Source organism: Crocodylus porosus, unplaced genomic scaffold (genome assembly GCF_001723895.1).
Source record: "Crocodylus porosus isolate Cpor-Errol unplaced genomic scaffold, CroPor_comp1, whole genome shotgun sequence".
Taxonomy (NCBI): domain Eukaryota; kingdom Metazoa; phylum Chordata; order Crocodylia; family Crocodylidae; genus Crocodylus; species Crocodylus porosus.
The window spans coordinates 14,523,955-14,542,227 of record NW_017728932.1 but is presented as its reverse complement, the minus strand read 5'-3'; the positions used below and the strand labels follow the sequence as shown (position 1 = coordinate 14,542,227).

General features: G+C 39.6%; 1 protein-coding gene across 1 annotated transcript in view; it reads left to right on the top strand.

Annotated features, from left to right (window-relative positions):
• Positions 1-18,273, top strand: part of MED13 (mediator complex subunit 13) — a gene marked incomplete at its 5' end in the record, with an annotated part of 70,224 nt that overhangs the window by 45,327 nt on the left and 6,624 nt on the right. Inside the window, 19 exons of the mRNA XM_019545311.1 lie at positions 1,895-2,111; positions 2,534-2,618; positions 2,979-3,097; positions 4,780-4,870; positions 4,997-5,211; positions 5,692-5,888; positions 7,131-8,047; positions 10,008-10,175; positions 11,294-11,517; positions 12,315-12,504; positions 13,014-13,473; positions 14,236-14,455; positions 15,076-15,267; positions 15,456-15,679; positions 16,293-16,435; positions 16,715-16,873; positions 16,993-17,178; positions 17,373-17,521; positions 17,731-17,904. Coding sequence (XP_019400856.1) covers positions 1,895-2,111; positions 2,534-2,618; positions 2,979-3,097; positions 4,780-4,870; positions 4,997-5,211; positions 5,692-5,888; positions 7,131-8,047; positions 10,008-10,175; positions 11,294-11,517; positions 12,315-12,504; positions 13,014-13,473; positions 14,236-14,455; positions 15,076-15,267; positions 15,456-15,679; positions 16,293-16,435; positions 16,715-16,873; positions 16,993-17,178; positions 17,373-17,521; positions 17,731-17,904 — 4,330 coding nt within the window. The remainder of the gene's footprint in view (positions 1-1,894; positions 2,112-2,533; positions 2,619-2,978; positions 3,098-4,779; positions 4,871-4,996; positions 5,212-5,691; positions 5,889-7,130; positions 8,048-10,007; positions 10,176-11,293; positions 11,518-12,314; positions 12,505-13,013; positions 13,474-14,235; positions 14,456-15,075; positions 15,268-15,455; positions 15,680-16,292; positions 16,436-16,714; positions 16,874-16,992; positions 17,179-17,372; positions 17,522-17,730; positions 17,905-18,273) is intronic.

Sequence of the window (18,273 nt, the reverse complement as noted above, 5' to 3'; positions counted from 1 at the left end):
TTTTTTTTTTTTTTTTTTTTCCCCTTTGGTTACAATCTTATACAAACAAAACTCCCATTGACTTCAGTGGAAGATTGTGAGATCTTGAATGGGGTAAAAATTCCTGTATGACCGTCCTCTTCCATTTTTGTGACTTCTTGAGTTCTTTGATTTTTTTTTTTTTTTTTTTTTTTTTTCCCCTTTAGGTCTCTCTGTTATATCCAAACTTATCTGACTTCATACTCCAGTTAGTTAGTCCAGACCAGAGGCTGGCAGCAGTTTAGGAGTTGTGGGCTGAAATAACCCAGTTCTGCCTACGGTGGGCCAGAACATCTGACCTGGTTGCTGCTGCTGTTTCTCCCTGCCACCTGGCTCTTACGTAGCTGAATTCGCTCACTGCTGAATCCCCACAGATGTTCAGGCTTGACTGCCTGAATAAAACTGGTCAACAGGCTGGATCTTGCCTTTGGGTTGTAGTTTGCCAATCCCTGGTCTGGGCTGTCTGAATGCACAGGAGTAGTTTTAGAACATCACAGCCTCTTACGCAGCAGGACCAACTAATGCATAGACTGGAAAATGACAAGAAGAGAGGCATGTGGGGGGAGTGTTAAACCTCTTAATTCTGTATATTGGAAATGTCTGTGTACTATTTGAGTAATTTGCAGTAGGGGATGTCTTGTTGCACTGGGACATTGTAGGGGCTTATGTGAATCCTCTTGATGAACACAGATTTTGTCTTCTCACTGCTTTGTTATATCTTGATTTGGATTTGAAAATGTAAAGAACAAAAGGAGTCCAAGTTTGGAGCAGATGTCACAGCTACAGTAGCACTGTTATTGGATAATCTAATTTCTTGCTTTGCCTCTTTAATAATTGGCTCCCAGATTAGGTTCGTCATGTGTTTTGGAACATGGGGTGTATGTGTGTCTGGCATTACATAATCCATATTGTATCTCTGTATGCTTATTATATAATAGTCTGTCATACCATAGCTTCCAATAGTTTTCTACTTTGCATACGTTTTTAATTTTCAGTCTTGAATAGGAGAGCTTTTAAGCATACAAAAACTTCTAAAGCTAGATTTATTTAGCCTGTTTTCACGAACGTCAGTGTTGGTGGATCTGGCTTGCATATTGTGCCACCAACGTCATTGCAAACAAATGCAGTAAAACAGTGAACACTTGGATGTTTTTACTCAAATCCGTGTGTAACTAATTTGGGTATTTATCTCCATGTTCTGTAAAGTCTGATTTATACTAGTCACTTAGTGGCATCTGTTCTTCAGGAGTTCTTATTGCTTTGGGTTTTGCCGATATCCTGAAGTCTGCATAAAATAAGTGAAAACAAGTCTGACTACTCTCTACATGTTATTGCCCATGTTGCATGTTAGACCCACCACTGAACTGGAGAAAGTTGAAGTGCCATTTCTTTGTACTGGACTGAACAAATTGCTGAGGAGCTAGTGGACGTACTTAGCGGAAAAGAGCAGCCATTAGTATACTCATTCCTGTGTGTGTTTGGGGCCCTGTGTGCAATTAGTTTGATAATTTCAAATTGGTCAGTGTTGGCCTGCATTCCAGCACCTGCTCTTGTAGGCAGCTTGGTAATTTTGGGCTTATTCAAGGAATGGTTCAGTGTTTCTTCCCAGCTCATGTTTGCTATTTTTGATTTTAACCTGGATTGAGGTGGTTGAAGGAAAACACCACAAATGGCTGCAGAGCTATACCTGATTTGTGCATAGAGACCAACCATCCCTTAATCATCCTCCCAAAAAAGTCTTGGAAAAATAGATTTGTTCTTAGCTAATATAGTGCATAGACATTGTGTAGAAGCTTGCAGCAAAAATAATTAATACTTAAACGAAGGCAGATGGGGATTGAAGCAACTTTATAATTGTACTTTTTCTTTTGTCCAGATTAATGGTGCAATGTAGGAAGCCTTTAAAGGTTTCAGATGAACTGGTGCAGCAGTATCAGAGTAAAAATCAGTACCTAACAACAGTAGCATCTGAAACTGACCAAGAACCTGAAATTGATCCATACGCATTTGTTGATGGTGATGTGGAATTCCTTTTTCCCGATAATAAAAAAGAGAGGCAGAACAATGAACGGGAAACTGGGAAAAAACACAAGGTGAGTAAAGGAGTAATGAGGTAAATCAGTAACTGTATAAACACAAATTGTTTTAATCAAATGTTATTGAACCATGTTGTATGTAACTGGTAGCTAACACATAGCAAAATGCCTAATTATCAGAAGTATTTGTATGAAAGCAGGAATGATGTGTGTGATCAAAAGCTAAGGACACAAAATTGAACTGAACTGGAAGCCTTCATTTAAAGTAATGACTGCTTTAGTAGGACTGCTTCCATATTTGCATGCTTTATGCTTCCACTTAACTGGATTTGTACCTACTCTGTGCCTGTTTAGTATTTGTTTATGAAGAAATCATGTCTAATATTGGTACTCTGCCATACTTTCAATACTTATTTAGGTGGATGCATTTTTTTAAAGGCACAACTCCATCCGTACATAATCTATACTACTTTTTCCAGGCTGAAGATGGGACACCTAATGTTACAGTTATATCCCATGAAGGAGAGGATGCTATGTCACTCTTTAGTCCTTCTGTCAAGCCAGGTAAAGATGCTTTTTTGTGCATTTCGAAATGCAGTATATTAACTTCTGAAATAGTTAAGATTCCCTAGTGGTTTTTATAACACTTCACACATGGTTTTTCTATCTTTTTTTGAAGAATTAGAAAGCTACTTGAAATGGCTGTTTGCTTTCTTGGGCTTTGCAAAGAAATATGTTGGATATAAAATCCAAAATATCTTTAGTGGAAAATAAAAGAGCCATTTTTCACTTCGCATCTACTAGCTCAGTTTCTTGCTTTCTCCAGTTCTAGGTGTAGTATTTAAATGCTACTTTAATACCTGACTTTGACTAATGTGTATATATACTGTTATGGTGAGAGTAAAATGTATGCATTCTTTGTAGAACAACGTATTGCTGCTCATGCTCGTACTGCATCAACTAGCCTAATTCATGAAACAGACTTGGTGGTCTCTTACACCGACCTTGACAATCTCTTCAACTCTGATGAAGATGAATTAACAGTAAGTAGTTTGCATGAGTAATGGCTCTGGCTGAGAGTAAAGGTGGTTTGAAATCTGAATGTTTTGTGGAAAAGAAAAGAAAATTCTATTAAAGTAATGATGTGGTTATGACAGTCAGAGCTGACTGGGAATAATCCATAAGTTGTGTTAGAAAATTGCAAACTTGCACCCTTATTGTGCAGACAGCATACTTGCCTTAGACTGACTGCTCTGTTGGATAGGCCATCCCATTGCAGTGCCCATTTTGAAAGAGTTTCTTACTGCAGGCACTAGCTGGGCCAAATTTCTTACAAACTGAAGATTGTGAAGGTTATACCTTTTTGTAATCAGTTGTTACTTCATGATTCCCCTGTCTTCTGACGTAAATCTCCAAAATTAATCAGTCCATGGCAATTAGATAACTAAGGGCTTAATTTATAATCCTTACTTTGATGGAAACTTCATCTTTTTTCAGAGGCAAAGTTTATCTGAGTAAATCCTGCAACCACTTGAAAAAAGGTCATCACAAAAAATTAAATACACCTCTTCAAGATGATTAGAAATTTCTGTAGACTTTTTATTCATCTTAGATGTGGTCAAGTATGTTTCCATTCTTTCCAGTTGGTTTCCATTTCCACACTCCTCACTCCTTCCAAGAGATTTCCATAGTCAGTAGATTAAACGCTATTTTTTTTTTTGTGCCTTTTTAATGATTCTGCAAACGCTTTATCTTAGTGGGAGAGAAGTGGAGGATTGGCTTTTGGTAACTGGCCTTGTGTTTTGATACTGGTTATCCAGAGAATGGTTTCCCATCAAATAACAGTTAAAAGGGGATAACATAGCCGTAGTCACTTGTGTGACCCTTTCTAACTTTACAAAGGATACAGTCAAGTTGTTCAAGTGCATGCAACTCTTCTTGGCCTGAGTGGTTTATGCTGCACAGAGAAGCCTTCTAAGATTGAACTTGAGTCCTTGTATAACTGTATCAGTAGTACCTCTCTCACTGTAGCATTGAAGTTGAAGTATTATAGTCCCCCTGCTGTGGATGCAGTTGTGTCGGTATCAAAGTACCTTACTGGTATAATTTTAGTCCCGTGTGGAGAGAATAAACCAGACTAGAATAAAACAAAATTATCTGTAAAAAAGCATCTGAATGAAGTGCAAAATTCATCTTACTTGGATTGTATGGTTTTTGACATTTTTACAAGTACAAAAATGTTGATTGCCTGGAGACATGGGTAAGTTTGAGAGAGAGATTTTTGAAAATAAAGGTTCATCATGGAAAAAGCAGTTGGCTCTTCTGCAGTGTTGGCACCTGGTAAAACGTGGCACTTCTTGAACAAGTTCTAAAGCATGGTCCCGTTATTTGCGTGCTTAAGTCATGCACATAGGAAAACTTTAACGTGCACTTTACATTCATTGGCACTTTCCATTTTTGGCATCTCTAGTGGAAAAGAAATTTATTTTTTTTTAGCAGTTTTCTTTTTACTGTTAGGTCAGTGCTGTTCGTGTAAAAAAATGAAATCCTGAAAGTTTAACTTAAATTCAGGTGGTAGGCATTCATCTTGTGGGGAGCTTTTGTTTATAAATTTGATTTTCAGATTGAGATGTTTGGTTGTGCTGTTGCCATTTAATTTGATTATAGAGGGATTCCTACCTGGAAACTTCTGCTCACACCATTTTAACTCTTCTTCCTTTTATAGCCTGGATCTAAAAGAACTGTGAATGGCTCAGATGACAAACCCAACTGCAAAGAGTCAAAAACAGGAAATCTGGACCCCCTGTCATGCATAAGTAAGCTTCTCCCACCTTTTTAGTTATGGTACTAATTGTAAATAAGGTTTTGAAATCTTGCTTGGTTTTGAAATCTGCAAGACGTGAAAATGAAGGAAATGGGTGCTCATGGAATGTTTCAAACAGGTACTGCAGATCTTCATAAGATGTATCCAACACCGCCATCTTTGGAACAGCATATCATGGGTTTTTCCCCAATGAATATGAATAATAAGGAATATGGCAGCATGGACACTACACTTGGAGGAACTGTACTTGAAGGGAATAGCTCAAGCATAGGAGCTCAGTTCAGAATTGAAGTAGATGAGGGATTCTGCAGTCCAAAACCTTCTGAAATCAAGGTAAGTAATGTTGAGTAACTGATAAGTGTCATTTTCTAAATACTCTGTTAATTATTAGAAAAACTATGGTAATCTCTGTCCCTGTGTTACATGGTGTAGAGGTAGATGAAGCGCAATGTCTCAAGTTAAGAAAGCACTAATTATTTGTCTCTGAAACGTAACAGAAGAATAGCTCTCTGGCTTGAGTCATGAGTAAACTGAAAAAAAAAGAAAGTTTTAGGTCATTATCTATAATTTTAGATTGCATGTTGGCATGTAATAAATTGTACTACCAGAACCAGAGTGACTTACAAGGATAAGAAAGATAACCACACTTCAACTTGTCACAATTCCTAAAATTATAGGAATTAAATGTTAAATAATAGTAAAAGAATGACACTTTTTAATTGGTTACTTTAATCACTTGTAGTAGCTTCTTTTGTTGCTGACTGTATAATCCACTCTGTTTACCAGTTAATGGTTTCACTGCTTAATTTCTAGGATTATTCTTATGTTTACAAGCCTGAAAATTGTCAGGTTTTGGTAGGATGTTCCATGTTTGCACCGCTGAAGACTCTCCCTAGCCAGTGTCTCCCTCCTATCAAACTGCCAGAAGAGTGCATTTACCGTCAAAGCTGGGCTGTTGGAAAGCTGGAGCTGCTTCCTCCAGGACCTGCCATGCCATTTATCAAAGAGGGGTATGCTCTGTGCTAGCCAGCGACACAGATTTTCATGGCATTCATTTTTTTTTTTTCCTTTTTAACTTTTATAATGCTATAAGTAATACCCACATTGTACAAAACATCTCTTTTAATGAAAATGGATGGCTTTTATTTATAACCTGTAGTGAAAAACACTTTGAAGGGGCTTTAACTGATACAAAACTTAATCAACTGACTAAATTTGGGATTTAAAAACTATTTAAAGATGATTTCTTTTCTAAAACATGACTCCGTATACATCTTATTCATTATCTCATTTAGTGGCAGCTTGGGGAATGGTATAAATCCAATTTAAATAAGTAATGAAGATTATAACACTTGAGTTAAATACAAGTCCGGGACTCTATGGTCTTACAGTAGCATCATGGATACCACAAGGACTTAGCAGGTGGTTTTTGTTTCATAGAGTTCTCTTTCGTTAGTAGTGGTTTATTAATATTGAAGTTGAAGGGGAAGTTGTTCCCTACAACTGGAAACCTGCTCTTAATGTGACATGCACTGATGGTGGTGATATAGCATTACAGTGAGGTTTCCTGTAAATTGCTTTTGGTCTGGTAGTTCTGAAAATTATGTTTTCATTCCTTTCTTTGAGGAATATTCTTTTTTCCTGCTCCTCTGTGCAAACAGCTTTTGTAGTTTGATTAAGGGATAACATATTTATAGTTCGGAATCTAATGAAACATCTTCTGTAAGTTAAGCCACCATTTAAATAAAATAGGCTACTTCTGTTCGCTTCCGCATCTGTCTGACCCAGTATGTTTTTGGGTTTCTTAAACCCCATCAGTCTGCTAATAAGGGGAAGAAAAGTGGAAATGTTTGAATGATACCTGCCTCGCAAAACCAGCAATCTGGTGCTGAGAAATCCAGTATATTTTCTTAGTGATGTGTGTGAACATATAGTACAAACAGAGTTGAGAAGAGAAGTGTGCTCTTCACTTTGTATGTGAGAGTGATTTTTCTAGAAGCACTTTTTGGAGTTTTGGAGCATTTTAGTGCTGCAGTCGGCATGAGTTTTTTACGTAGAACAAAAGTGCTCGGGCCTCCCTTGACCAGGAAAATCTTATGTTATATAGCTATATATCATTTGTTGCTGTGATCTTTAGTACTGTTTTCTTAAAAGTTAATCTGGGAGTTTTGTTTAAAACTCGATACTTGTAGTTCAAGACTAACAATTTCACTTTACAACTGTTTCCTCCCCCTTCTTATGGCTGTTCTCAGTGATGGAAGCACTATGGATCAAGAGTATGGTCCTGCCTACACCCCACAGACTCATACTCCGTTTGGGATGCCGCCAAGCAGTGCCCCGCCCAGCAACAGCGGAGCAGGAATTCTCCCTTCCCCATCCACCCCTCGGTTCCCAACTCCTAGAACACCAAGGACACCTCGCACCCCTCGTGGAGGTGGTGGACCTGCCAGTGCTCAAGGTTCAGTCAAATATGAGAATTCAGACTTGTATTCACCAGCTTCCACACCATCAACGTGTCGGCCCCTTAATTCTGTGGAACCTGCAACTGTACCTTCCATCCCTGAGGCTCACAGTCTTTATGTGAATCTCATCCTCTCAGAGTCGGTAATGAATCTCTTCAAAGACTGTAACTTTGACAGTTGCTGCATCTGTGTCTGCAACATGAACATCAAAGGTGCTGATGTTGGAGTATACATTCCAGATCCAACGCAAGAGATTCAGTATAGGTGTACCTGTGGCTTCAGTGCTGTCATGAATAGAAAGTTTGGCAACAACTCTGGGCTGTTCCTTGAAGATGAATTGGATATTCTAGGGCGTAATACAGAAGGCGGCAAAGAAGCAGAAAAACGTTTCGAAGCCCTCCGAGCTACTTCGGTTGAGCATGGTGGTGGTGGATTGAAAGAACCTGAGAAATTGCCTGATGAGTTAATACTGTTGCTGCAAGATCAGTGCACCAATTTGTTTTCACCGTTTGGAGCAGCAGATCAAGATCCCGTACCCAAAGTTGGTCCAGTTAGCAACCTAGTACGTGTAGAAGAACGGGATTGTTGCAATGACTGCTACCTAGCATTGGAGCATGGACGCCAGTTCATGGACAACATGTCAGGAGGAAAAGTTGATGAAGCACTTGTGAAAAGTACTTGCTTGCATCACTGGTCAAAAAGAAATGGTAAATATTGAAAAGAGGTTGTTTTTCTTCTCTGAAGACCTGTTTCTTGTCACTTCCAAGCAACTTTAAAATGCGAATTAGGGGATTAAAATTGATACTTGACCTATTACTTCCATATGCATGCTTGAATAAGCTTCTGTTGCTGCCTTATTGCTAATCTCTGTCCTTTTTAGGTCTTAAATTGGTGCCTTAGCTAAGTTACCTTTGCCTAGAATCGGCTCTAAAAACCTGTAGGACTGCAGTACAGATAAGAAATGCTGTGCAAGCCCCAAGTCTTTTTGTTCACAGCATTTTATCAGGTTTGTTCCTTCATTTGGTATTCTAGCCTAACTGTGAAGTACTGAAAGCAAGCTCACAAAGCCTGGGTGGCACTGAACACTCATCGCAGCATGTGTGGTTCACTGGACTGAAAATTTTTTTAAGTGCTGATAGGATTCACATGACTGATGCTTAATTATGTCATGTATTGTATTTAATATCTTGGAACGCATTATCTCGGTCGCACGTTTGAAGAGAAGTTGCAGTTGATGTTTTGCAGTTTTAGCTACCCTGACATTTGCAAGAGTTAAATGTCATCCGTATAGTGAGAATTTAAAGAAACAGAGGAATTGTCCTCTGAAACTAGTCACCCTTGTCTGCAATGATAATTTTAAATTTTTTTTCATTCAGCGATAGCAGCATGGTGACTAATCATAATTTCATAGTTGGCTTATGCTTGCACCATGTCTGGCCATCTTTGCTTTAGTTTTGTACTGTTTCTTTTCCTGTTGCATGGTCACTTTTTGATCACTTCCTGTGTAACTGAATTTTTAAAAAAGTCTTTCACGCCAGGAATCGGATGAATTTCATGCTACCCTTGATCTGTTCATTAAGAGCAAATTTTCAGGCAAGATCTGTTTTGCTTCAACCCACTCAGATATCCTAATCTCTGTGCTGTCATCAGTTATAATGGCAGAATTATGATGTGTGATGCTGTTTTTATTTTGGCTTCCTTCTTTCTTCTGTCATACACACTTAATGTTTGTAACGTTGAATATTTGGTAATCAGCTTTATTCATCTCTGTAGTGTGAAACAACACATTTTCTTAAATTGGAAAGTGGCTTCTGCATGTTGCAGTAAAGGGATCCTTAAACTTTTTGGGCCAGCATTGACCTCTTCATGTGCATAATTGTAGATCTACCTTCCTTCACTTTAATGGTCTAGTAAGGTCCCCGTTGCAACTCTAGCACTGGTTAACAGAGAGCTAAGCTCTGGCAGCGTTCATTTGCAGCTTAATAGCTCGCAAGAAGGAATTGTGCCAGGACTGTAGGACAGCCAGCTTTCTGCATGCCATCAATAAGTGTTCTCTGGCAGGTCAAGTTTGGGAAGCCCTGATGTAGTAAATCTCAGTATTTTGAGGCACAAGTAAGTCCCAAGTACTATTATCATCAGGATGACAACCATTAAAAAGATGGCTACTTCACTCACCTGCACATTTTATGAGCGTCAGGGGTGTGAGAAGTTTGACAGATGTAGTTCAGTGAACGTTGTTTCTGGGATTTCCCCTATAACATAATGAGTGGCGTGATAGGGGCCAGTCTCTATATACACGTATCTATGCAAGGAATGAAATACTGAAATTCTGAAAACTTTAACGGTTGATTTTGAATTCTAGTTTCACAGCTCAGATTTAAAACGTGGGTGGATGAAAAAGTGTTCAAGGATGGGTTATCAAATGAAGACGTGGAGGCCATGACACTGGTCTGGGGGGAATCTCTAATTTTTAATTTGCTATTACTTTGCTACTGCCCCCCAGGCTTCAGTAGACCCGTGTGGTCTGAACAGATAGAATATGTAGATTTTTAGAAGAAATAACTTCTTGCTTAAACCCCAGAAATTCAACTTAAAAAGGCTCTGTATGCCTGAACGCAACAGGTGTAATTTTGTCTTAAGTTATGACAGTGTTTTCTCTTCTTCCAGTGGTGGATGTGAGCATGCAGTGTTCACAGGACATCCTTCGCATGCTCCTCTCACTACAGCCAGTTCTCCAGGACGCTATTCAGAAAAAGCGAACAGTCCGATCTTGGGGTGTGCAAGGCCCTCTCACCTGGCAGCAGTTTCACAAAATGGCTGGTAGAGGCTCCTATGGTAAGCGACCTGTGTAAACTCCCCTTTGTTAATTTGTCCTTGGAGTAGGCCACCAAACCTGAATGGTTAGGTGTGATTCAACCAACTGGAATCTTAAGTCACATTTTTATCTTTCTTTACCATTGCCAGAAGCACTGGTCAGGGGGTATGCTTTCCCTTTCAAAATAGAAAATAGTTTCCTGAATACAGTGAGTGATTTTTTTTTTAAGATGGTGATATATTTGGAATTGCCTAATTGCCTTAACTGCAGTGTTTGGAAGGGAAGGGTTCTCTAATATTATTGATTAAAGTGGCGATAGGATTAAAGCAAAAGAAATAAAATTACTAGCAGGTATTTCTCTAAGCGTTCAAACATCATTCAAGAACACCAGTTGGTTCTTACCCATGATAGTCTTTGAGGTGACGTAGACCAGTTTGTATCTCTTATATAAAAAAAGAAAAAGACCAGCCAGAGTCTGAAATCTGATTCATAGAGATGGAAAATAAATATTGCAAATTTAAACCACCGTAAAAATTCTGCTCCCTTCGTTAATACCCATCAGATAGTAACACATTACCACAATGCATCATCCAGTGTTGGATTCACTAACGTGAAGGAGGATGACCTTTTTATCAGCAGACTTATGATAGTTATCGTATAATTTATAACAAACAAATGACTCAAAGCCCATCGAGCTGTGCGTATATCTGACGTGCTTTCCTCATAGCTTTGCTTCCCTTTTCCTTACTCCACCCCCACCTTTTTACATTGTCTTTGAGGATAATCTGTTTGACATGGGGACTGTTCTTAACCACTTATAAGCTTCCTGGCAGAATGGAGGTCTGTTCCTGAATAGGCTATATGGTTAGTGCAGTAACACAACTGTGGAAGAATAATATGAAAGCTCTTCTCATTGACCTGGGAGGTAACAAGTAGAAGTACTTGTCTCCCATGTTGGGCCAGATCATGCTTGCCCAGTCACACTGTGCCTTAATGAACAAATTTTAATCGACATTGGCTTTTGTCCTTGGTATGCCCGAACACTAGTATTTCTGTTCACGTTTGCCAGAAGCAGGGTATTGATTCTGCTACTTTCCTGTTTTACTTTAAATAAGGGAAATGCATCTCTCTTCTTTAGGAACTGACGAGTCCCCAGAACCACTGCCAATTCCAACCTTTTTGCTGGGATACGATTATGACTTTCTGGTGCTGTCTCCGTTTGCCTTGCCATACTGGGAGAGGCTGATGTTGGAACCCTATGGATCTCAAAGAGATGTTGCGTATGTTGTGGTGTGCCCTGAAAATGAAGCCCTGCTGAACGGAGCAAAAAGCTTCTTTAGGGATCTGACTGCAATTTATGAGGTATGTTAGCTGGAGGAAAATGCAGCGCAGTAGATAATTCGGAGGCTGTGACTAGTCAAAGTATTTTTTGAACTTGCCTCCTAAATTTATGTAAAACTCTTCATGGGGCCTGTAAAAAGGACATTAGGAATAAACATTTGTAAGATAAGGTACTGCTTGCTAATGTCTTTGGCAATAGCTTTTGTCTGAGCTGGCTTTTTCCTCTTACCTGATACGTGCCATCCAGTGGTAAAACTGCGTTACTACCATTTTTCAAGTTAAGCGAGAAGCAAGGATTTTTTTGGGGTGATATCTTTTATTGGTTGGGGTAAAGTTAAACAAAGAATGCTTTGCATTTGACAGCTTTTCTAACTTTTCTCCCAACTAATACCTTTGGTTCAATTAAAAAAAGAAAATCGCCTCAAAAAAGCCTTGCTCCTCGCACAATTCCTGGACCATTGCAACTACGACATAACAAATAAACTACAAAATACTAATCCAGCACATTTAAACACTTACATTCCACTGAGAAGATTACTCTGGATGGTTATACCTTGGTTTTTTCCTATGGTTTCAGAAACCTGAAGGTAACCTTAAAGCAACAAACAGGCTATACACATTACAGAACTGTTCAGTATTACTGGGATTATAAAACATTTGCTTTCTCATCACATGATTTGAAATCTAGGACTTTTTATCTTAAAGAATTACTGTAGTGAATTCCATGTCTCATTCCTTATAACTTGGGAAGCTTTTGAACTCATTGATGTCTCCCTTTTTTTTTTTTTTTTTTTTTTTTTTTTTTAACTTTTTTGCAGTCCTGTAGACTTGGCCAGCATAGACCTATCTGTAAACTGCTGCCTGACGGGATCATGAGAGTAGGATCCACTGCTTCAAAGAAACTTTCTGAGAAGTTGGTTGCAGAATGGTTCTCTCAGGCAGCCAATGCCAACAATGAAGCATTTTCCAAACTCAAGCTGTATGCGCAAGTTTGCAGATACGAGCTGGGTACTGTGTGTTTTTTAAGCTTTTCATTTTAGTTCATATCCCTCACTCATGGGTATTATGGAGGTGTAATTGTTTCTGTTTTTTTTTTAATTTTGTCTGTAAACATGTATAGACAAAGATCCATATGAATACACATTCACGAAAATGACTACTTTAGCTGTTGGCAGTGTCCTCAGGGCAAGTCTGTCATACTTCTGCCAACCAGTGGTGCTGACTTGGTTAGACTGCCCACTCCAACGGCCAGCTCAAACCCAATGTGGCTGAAACTGGAGTTTTGTCTTGGCCCTCCCCTGCCCCTCTTCCTGGTGAATTATTGCTATAAAGGGGCATAAAGCAAAACTATTTTGGAATTTTAAAATAAAAATGATGTATTGGCATTCTAATTTTGGGAGGTGCACAAAGACAAATTGACTGAGGTTTTGGTTAAAAAAAAAAGTGGATCGCTTTATTAAAAAAAAAAAAAAAATTAAACGTCAATTTTCTAATTAATGTTTACTGTTTTGTTTTAGGTCCTTACCTTGCCTCTCAGCCACTAGACAGTTCTTTGCTTTCTCAGATAAATCTAGTTCCCCCAACAAGCCAATCTGTATCCATACAGCCTCAAGCGGCAGGTAACACTGGAAACTCCAACACTCCTTCATCCACCCCTGTAGCTGCTACCAGTAGTACCATGACTTCAAACAGTGCCATGTCTTCTGCAGCTACTACAACTAATTCAACTCTGACCACTACTGCTGCTTCATCCTCTTCCACCAACATAGGCAGTGGGCTATCAGCAAACAAACCTTCCTCGTTTCCACCTTTTAGCAGCATGAACAGTACTGCTTCTGCCTCCCTGCCAACACAAGCGACATCAGTCCAGAATGGGCAGCCAGGGGGACAACAGCAACAGGCAACTCTTCAAGCTGCTGGGATATCTGGGGAAGCTTCCTCTACCCCTGCAGCGCCGCACCCTGAAGTCTCAGAAAGGTAGTATGTTAGGGTTTTTTTTATAATGCTCCAGACAAAAGCAGTTTTAACCTTTAAAACACATCTCCACTTCAGACAGTTAAGAGGGATAGTGTTAACACAAATCTCTGTGTGTGTTTTCATATGTCCAGTTATCACACAGAGGTTGGTCCTACTCCTGGGATTTGAAACCTAGTTTTTCAGCTTGCGTCTTAACTGTAGTTATAACTTCTGGAAACTGTGTGAGTAGGTGCTAAAGTGCAAAAATAAGTTCTGCTCATCCTTCACATCTCCCTCATTTCACAACAGGATTTACTATTTTCCTTTGAAGGAAATGAGCCATTCTCACACATTCCAGAAAGAAGGCAACAAGAACACTTGCATTGAATAATTCCGCGTTACGGTTTCATAGACATCGTAGCCACTGATAAGATTACCATTATTGGGAACCTTTCTTTGTTGGTATCTTGCTGCTTCCACCAGCTGAAGCAATAGGGCAGATTGCTGATGAGCTCAGGTAATGAAGGGGGGCGGTGAGCTAAATAATAAGTTAAAAGATACCGGTACTGAATTGCTGCTGAGACTGCGTGCTGAACTGAAATGGGTAATGACTGTGTAAAATTTACTTGCGTTGAAGTCAATGAGGAAAAAGTTCTTTCCACGTGGAGCTAGAGGACGCCAGTGATTTAATCAGCTTCCATGTTATTGTAATATACTGTGTAACCAGGTACCTAATAAAACAAAGGCTGTGTGTATAATAACTGGTTTCCAATTAACTTTCAGCACTATGGATCGTGATAAAGTTGGAGTCCCAACAGATGGAGATTCTCATGCTATCACGTACCCACCTGCAATAGTAATTTATATAATTGATCCTTTTACGTATGAGAGGAAAGATGAGAGCAGTAGCTCATCCAGTGTGTGGACCCTTGGGCTGCTTCGTTGCTTTATGGAGATGGTTCAGATTCTTCCTTCCAGCATCAGGAATATAGTTTCTGTGCAGGTGAGTTAACACTGACTGGAGGATTTTAAAACTTCACCTTTCGTTACAGTTGGGTATGGAGAAGGTAGTGTCGTCACTATCAAAGTAAGTTGTATGTACTTTGATTTTGGCATTTGCTCAATGGTGGGATATTTTTTCATGAGAATATATATTTTTTTCAATGAAATATTTCAAAACTAGCCCAGTGGCTTCCAGAGGGGATTATTGAAAGTGTGAGTGAAGTGACTGACTTTGGTTGTAGAGCCGTGTTCCTAAAACTGTAAGTTGTGCCCCCTTCTGCAAGGCACAGATCCAGCCTACAAAGACGTTTTATGTGGCCTGTGAGGCTGGGAAAGTGGAAGTTGGCAGCTAGGGGAAGCTGTGGTAATAGCAGCTGAGGTGCCAGTGGGATGGCTGCTTGAAGGGAGCCTACAGAACAATAGGGGAAGGGCTGAAGCAAGCAGGTTGTATTGCATTGGAGAGACCTGATCATAGAGAAGAATCATAGGAAAACCTAGCCAGATGCCTTCTTAAAGAATGACAGCTGAGACTTAACAGTTGTTTTTTTTGTTTTGGTTTGGTTTTTTTTCCTATGTAAACTGCCCCCTAGTGGTAACATTTACTTCGTGTGGCTTTTCTAGATTGTCCCATGTCAGTACCTGTTACAACCTGTGAAGCATGAAGATAGGCAAATCTACACCCAGCATTTAAAATCCCTGGCATTTTCGGCATTTACCCAGTGCCGGAGGCCTCTTCCCACTTCAACCAATGTGAAAACTTTGACCGGTTTTGGCCCAGGGTTAGCAATGGAAACGGCTCTTAAGAGCCCGGATGTGAGTATTTCAATTACAAGATGTGCTAACTAACTTGACTCCTGTAAATTATTAGATTTTAACAGCACGTGTTCATTTCTGTGTTCTGTTTGTATCTATTTTTTGTTAAAACTTGAAAGAGTTTTCAGTGTTAACTAATTATAGTTCTGGATAACTGTTCTTTTAACATTGTTACATTTTTTTTACAGAGGCCAGAGTGCATTCGACTCTATACTCCTCCTTTTATACTGGCCCCTGTAAAGGACAAGCAAACAGAGCTTGGAGAAACTTTTGGAGAGGCTGGGCAGAAGTATAATGTACTTTTTGTGGGCTACTGTTTATCTCACGATCAAAGATGGCTTCTTGCATCATGTACAGATCTCTATGGAGAACTGTTAGAAACTTGCATAATTAATATTGATGTACCAAACAGGTAAGAAGCAAAGCTTGTAAACTCACTTTTAGCTCTAATGCTTTGAATATATTAAGAACCTGGTCTCCCTTTGTCTTCCTCAACCTGCTTTGTGGATCAACTTTGTTCTGCTTTTGCCTCCTGTACAGAGAGTGCTCTTTTTTGGGTTGTTTTTTTTTTTTAACCCATAATTTAAGTGGAGCCAGTTAAAGCAGCCATAAATAAGCAATATTTACACGGGCTTTGAGTTACATTTCTGAAAAACATTTTAACTGGTTTCTTGGATTCTCCTCGGCATGCAAATAAAAGCTGAGCAAACAGGAAAGCAAGAGTGATCTTTCTTGCCCTTCGACTTTGGTTTTATAGAACCGGATGCATTTAGAGCAAGAAATGACATACTTTACTGGTGTTTAATATTCACATCATTGCATAATTGCACTTAACCTTATGTTGCAAGATACTATAAGATCCAACTTGTGGTTGAACATTACTGCTCCTATGTCTGCTGACAATTTTTTGCTTAACATTCATTGGAAAAACCTGTGTAGAATATAAAATACCAGATGTGACAGTAGAAATTCTTCATTTTCTCTCCCCCCCCCCCCCCCCAAAATCTTCTCATGCATAACCCTAGAGCGCGCAGGAAAAAAGGCTCTGCCCGCCGACTTGGTCTCCAGAAGCTCTGGGACTGGTGCTTGGGACTTGTACAAATGAGCTCTTTGCCCTGGAGGGTTGTGATAGGTCGTCTGGGAAGGATCGGTCATGGAGAGCTAAAAGGTAATACTAGAGTTCTAGATGTTTGTTGAAGCATTCACTTCCTTTAATTCATACTGTAAAACAAAGTAGCCTTATGATTTGGCTTTTTACCCATGGAGACGAACCTAAATCCCTGTCATGCCTTCGTATATCTGCTGCCTGATGAAGCCTTTGTGTAAGTGGGAAGTCATTAAGGAATCTGTGTGGTTCACTTCATAATTTTCCTACTGTAAGTAATATAAACTTCCAAACGCACTGTTTTCTAGGCGGATACGTTAATGAATGATTTTTAATCTACAGATTGGAGCTGTTTGCTGAGTCGCCGAAACCTGCAGTCCCTCAGCAAGAGACTAAAAGACATGTGTAGGATGTGTGGGATATCTGCTGCAGATTCTCCCAGCTTTCTCAGTGCTTGCTTGGTTGCAATGGAACCACAGGGGTCTTTTATTATTATGCCAGGTATTCACAAAACTCTCTCTATTGTTCTTTTTTTTGTATCTGGAGACCCTTTTTTTTTTCCTCTCATAATAATACACAGTCATGTTAAAGTAAAAATTCTTGTGTGCTTCTTTTTAAAGATTCCGTATCAACAGGGTCTGTGTTTGGGCGCAGCACCACTCTAAATATGCAGACATCTCAGCTGAATACCCCACAGGACACGTCATGCACTCACATACTGGTGTTTCCTACATCCGCTTCTGTGCAAGTAGCATCGTCGACCTATACCACTGAAAATTTGGATCTGGCCTTCAATACAAACAATGGTTAGTCAGCATGCATGCAATTTATCATGGCAGAATAACCCCCATAAACCTTCTTGTGCATTGGAATAAAATTGCCATTCCCATGACGTAGTACAAATCTGCCGACTCCTTGATCTCAGAACAAAACTTCTCTCTACTTTGTGCTTATAGAAATAGAAAACCTTATGTTTGTTTCTTTCTTCTCCACCCCCCAGATGGAGCAGATGGAATGGGTATCTTTGATTTGTTAGACACTGCAGATGAACTTGATCCTGATATCATTAATATCCTTCCTGCATCCCCCACTGGGTCCCCTGTACATTCACCAGGATCCCATTACCCTCATGGAGGTGATATGGGCAAGGTAACTATTAAAGGAGTAAATACCAAAGCTTTTTTCCATGTCGGTTCCTCCAATTTTATGCTAATTTGACTTGTGCAATTGTTTTATGAAACAAGTCCTTACGAAATAATGCCTTGCATCACTGTCAAACCAAAGCTATTTGCAAGCTGTCGATGTGCTACTTCCTAATATTTATCTTTTTTCTTTTTTTTTCAACCTGCTGTTTACAGGGTCAAAGTACGGATCGATTGCTTTCCACGGAATCTCACGACGAAGTAACAAATATTCTACAACAACCATTGGCCCTTGGTTACTTTGTGTCAACTGCCAAAGCAGGTCCATTGCCTGACTGGTTTTGGTCAGCATGTCCTCAAGCACAAAATCAGTGTCCCTTGTTTCTTAAGGTACCGTACATCAGAAAACTGTAGTTCTCTTTGTGAGCGTGCAGTCTAGCGTTCTAGCTAAGTGTGCACCAGACAGGAGAGATGCCTTCAGCCCCAAGAGATTTAAAATACAGTACATGAGAATACTGCGCGCTTTGCTCTTCCTGGAGACGCGCACAATCTTTTTGTTTTCTTTTGTTAAAGAGCAGTCGGGTTTTATGCAGATTTGAGCCAAAGATCTTTTGTTCACTTTCGACAAAAAATGAAAGACCTTGTTAACGGGAGCAGCAAACGTTCTGAAGGGTTCTGTTCTCTTCTGAGCCATCTCTTCACATACTTGTTCAACAAGAATGATGTGTCGTCCCCCCTCCCCTCCCCTCTTACAACTGC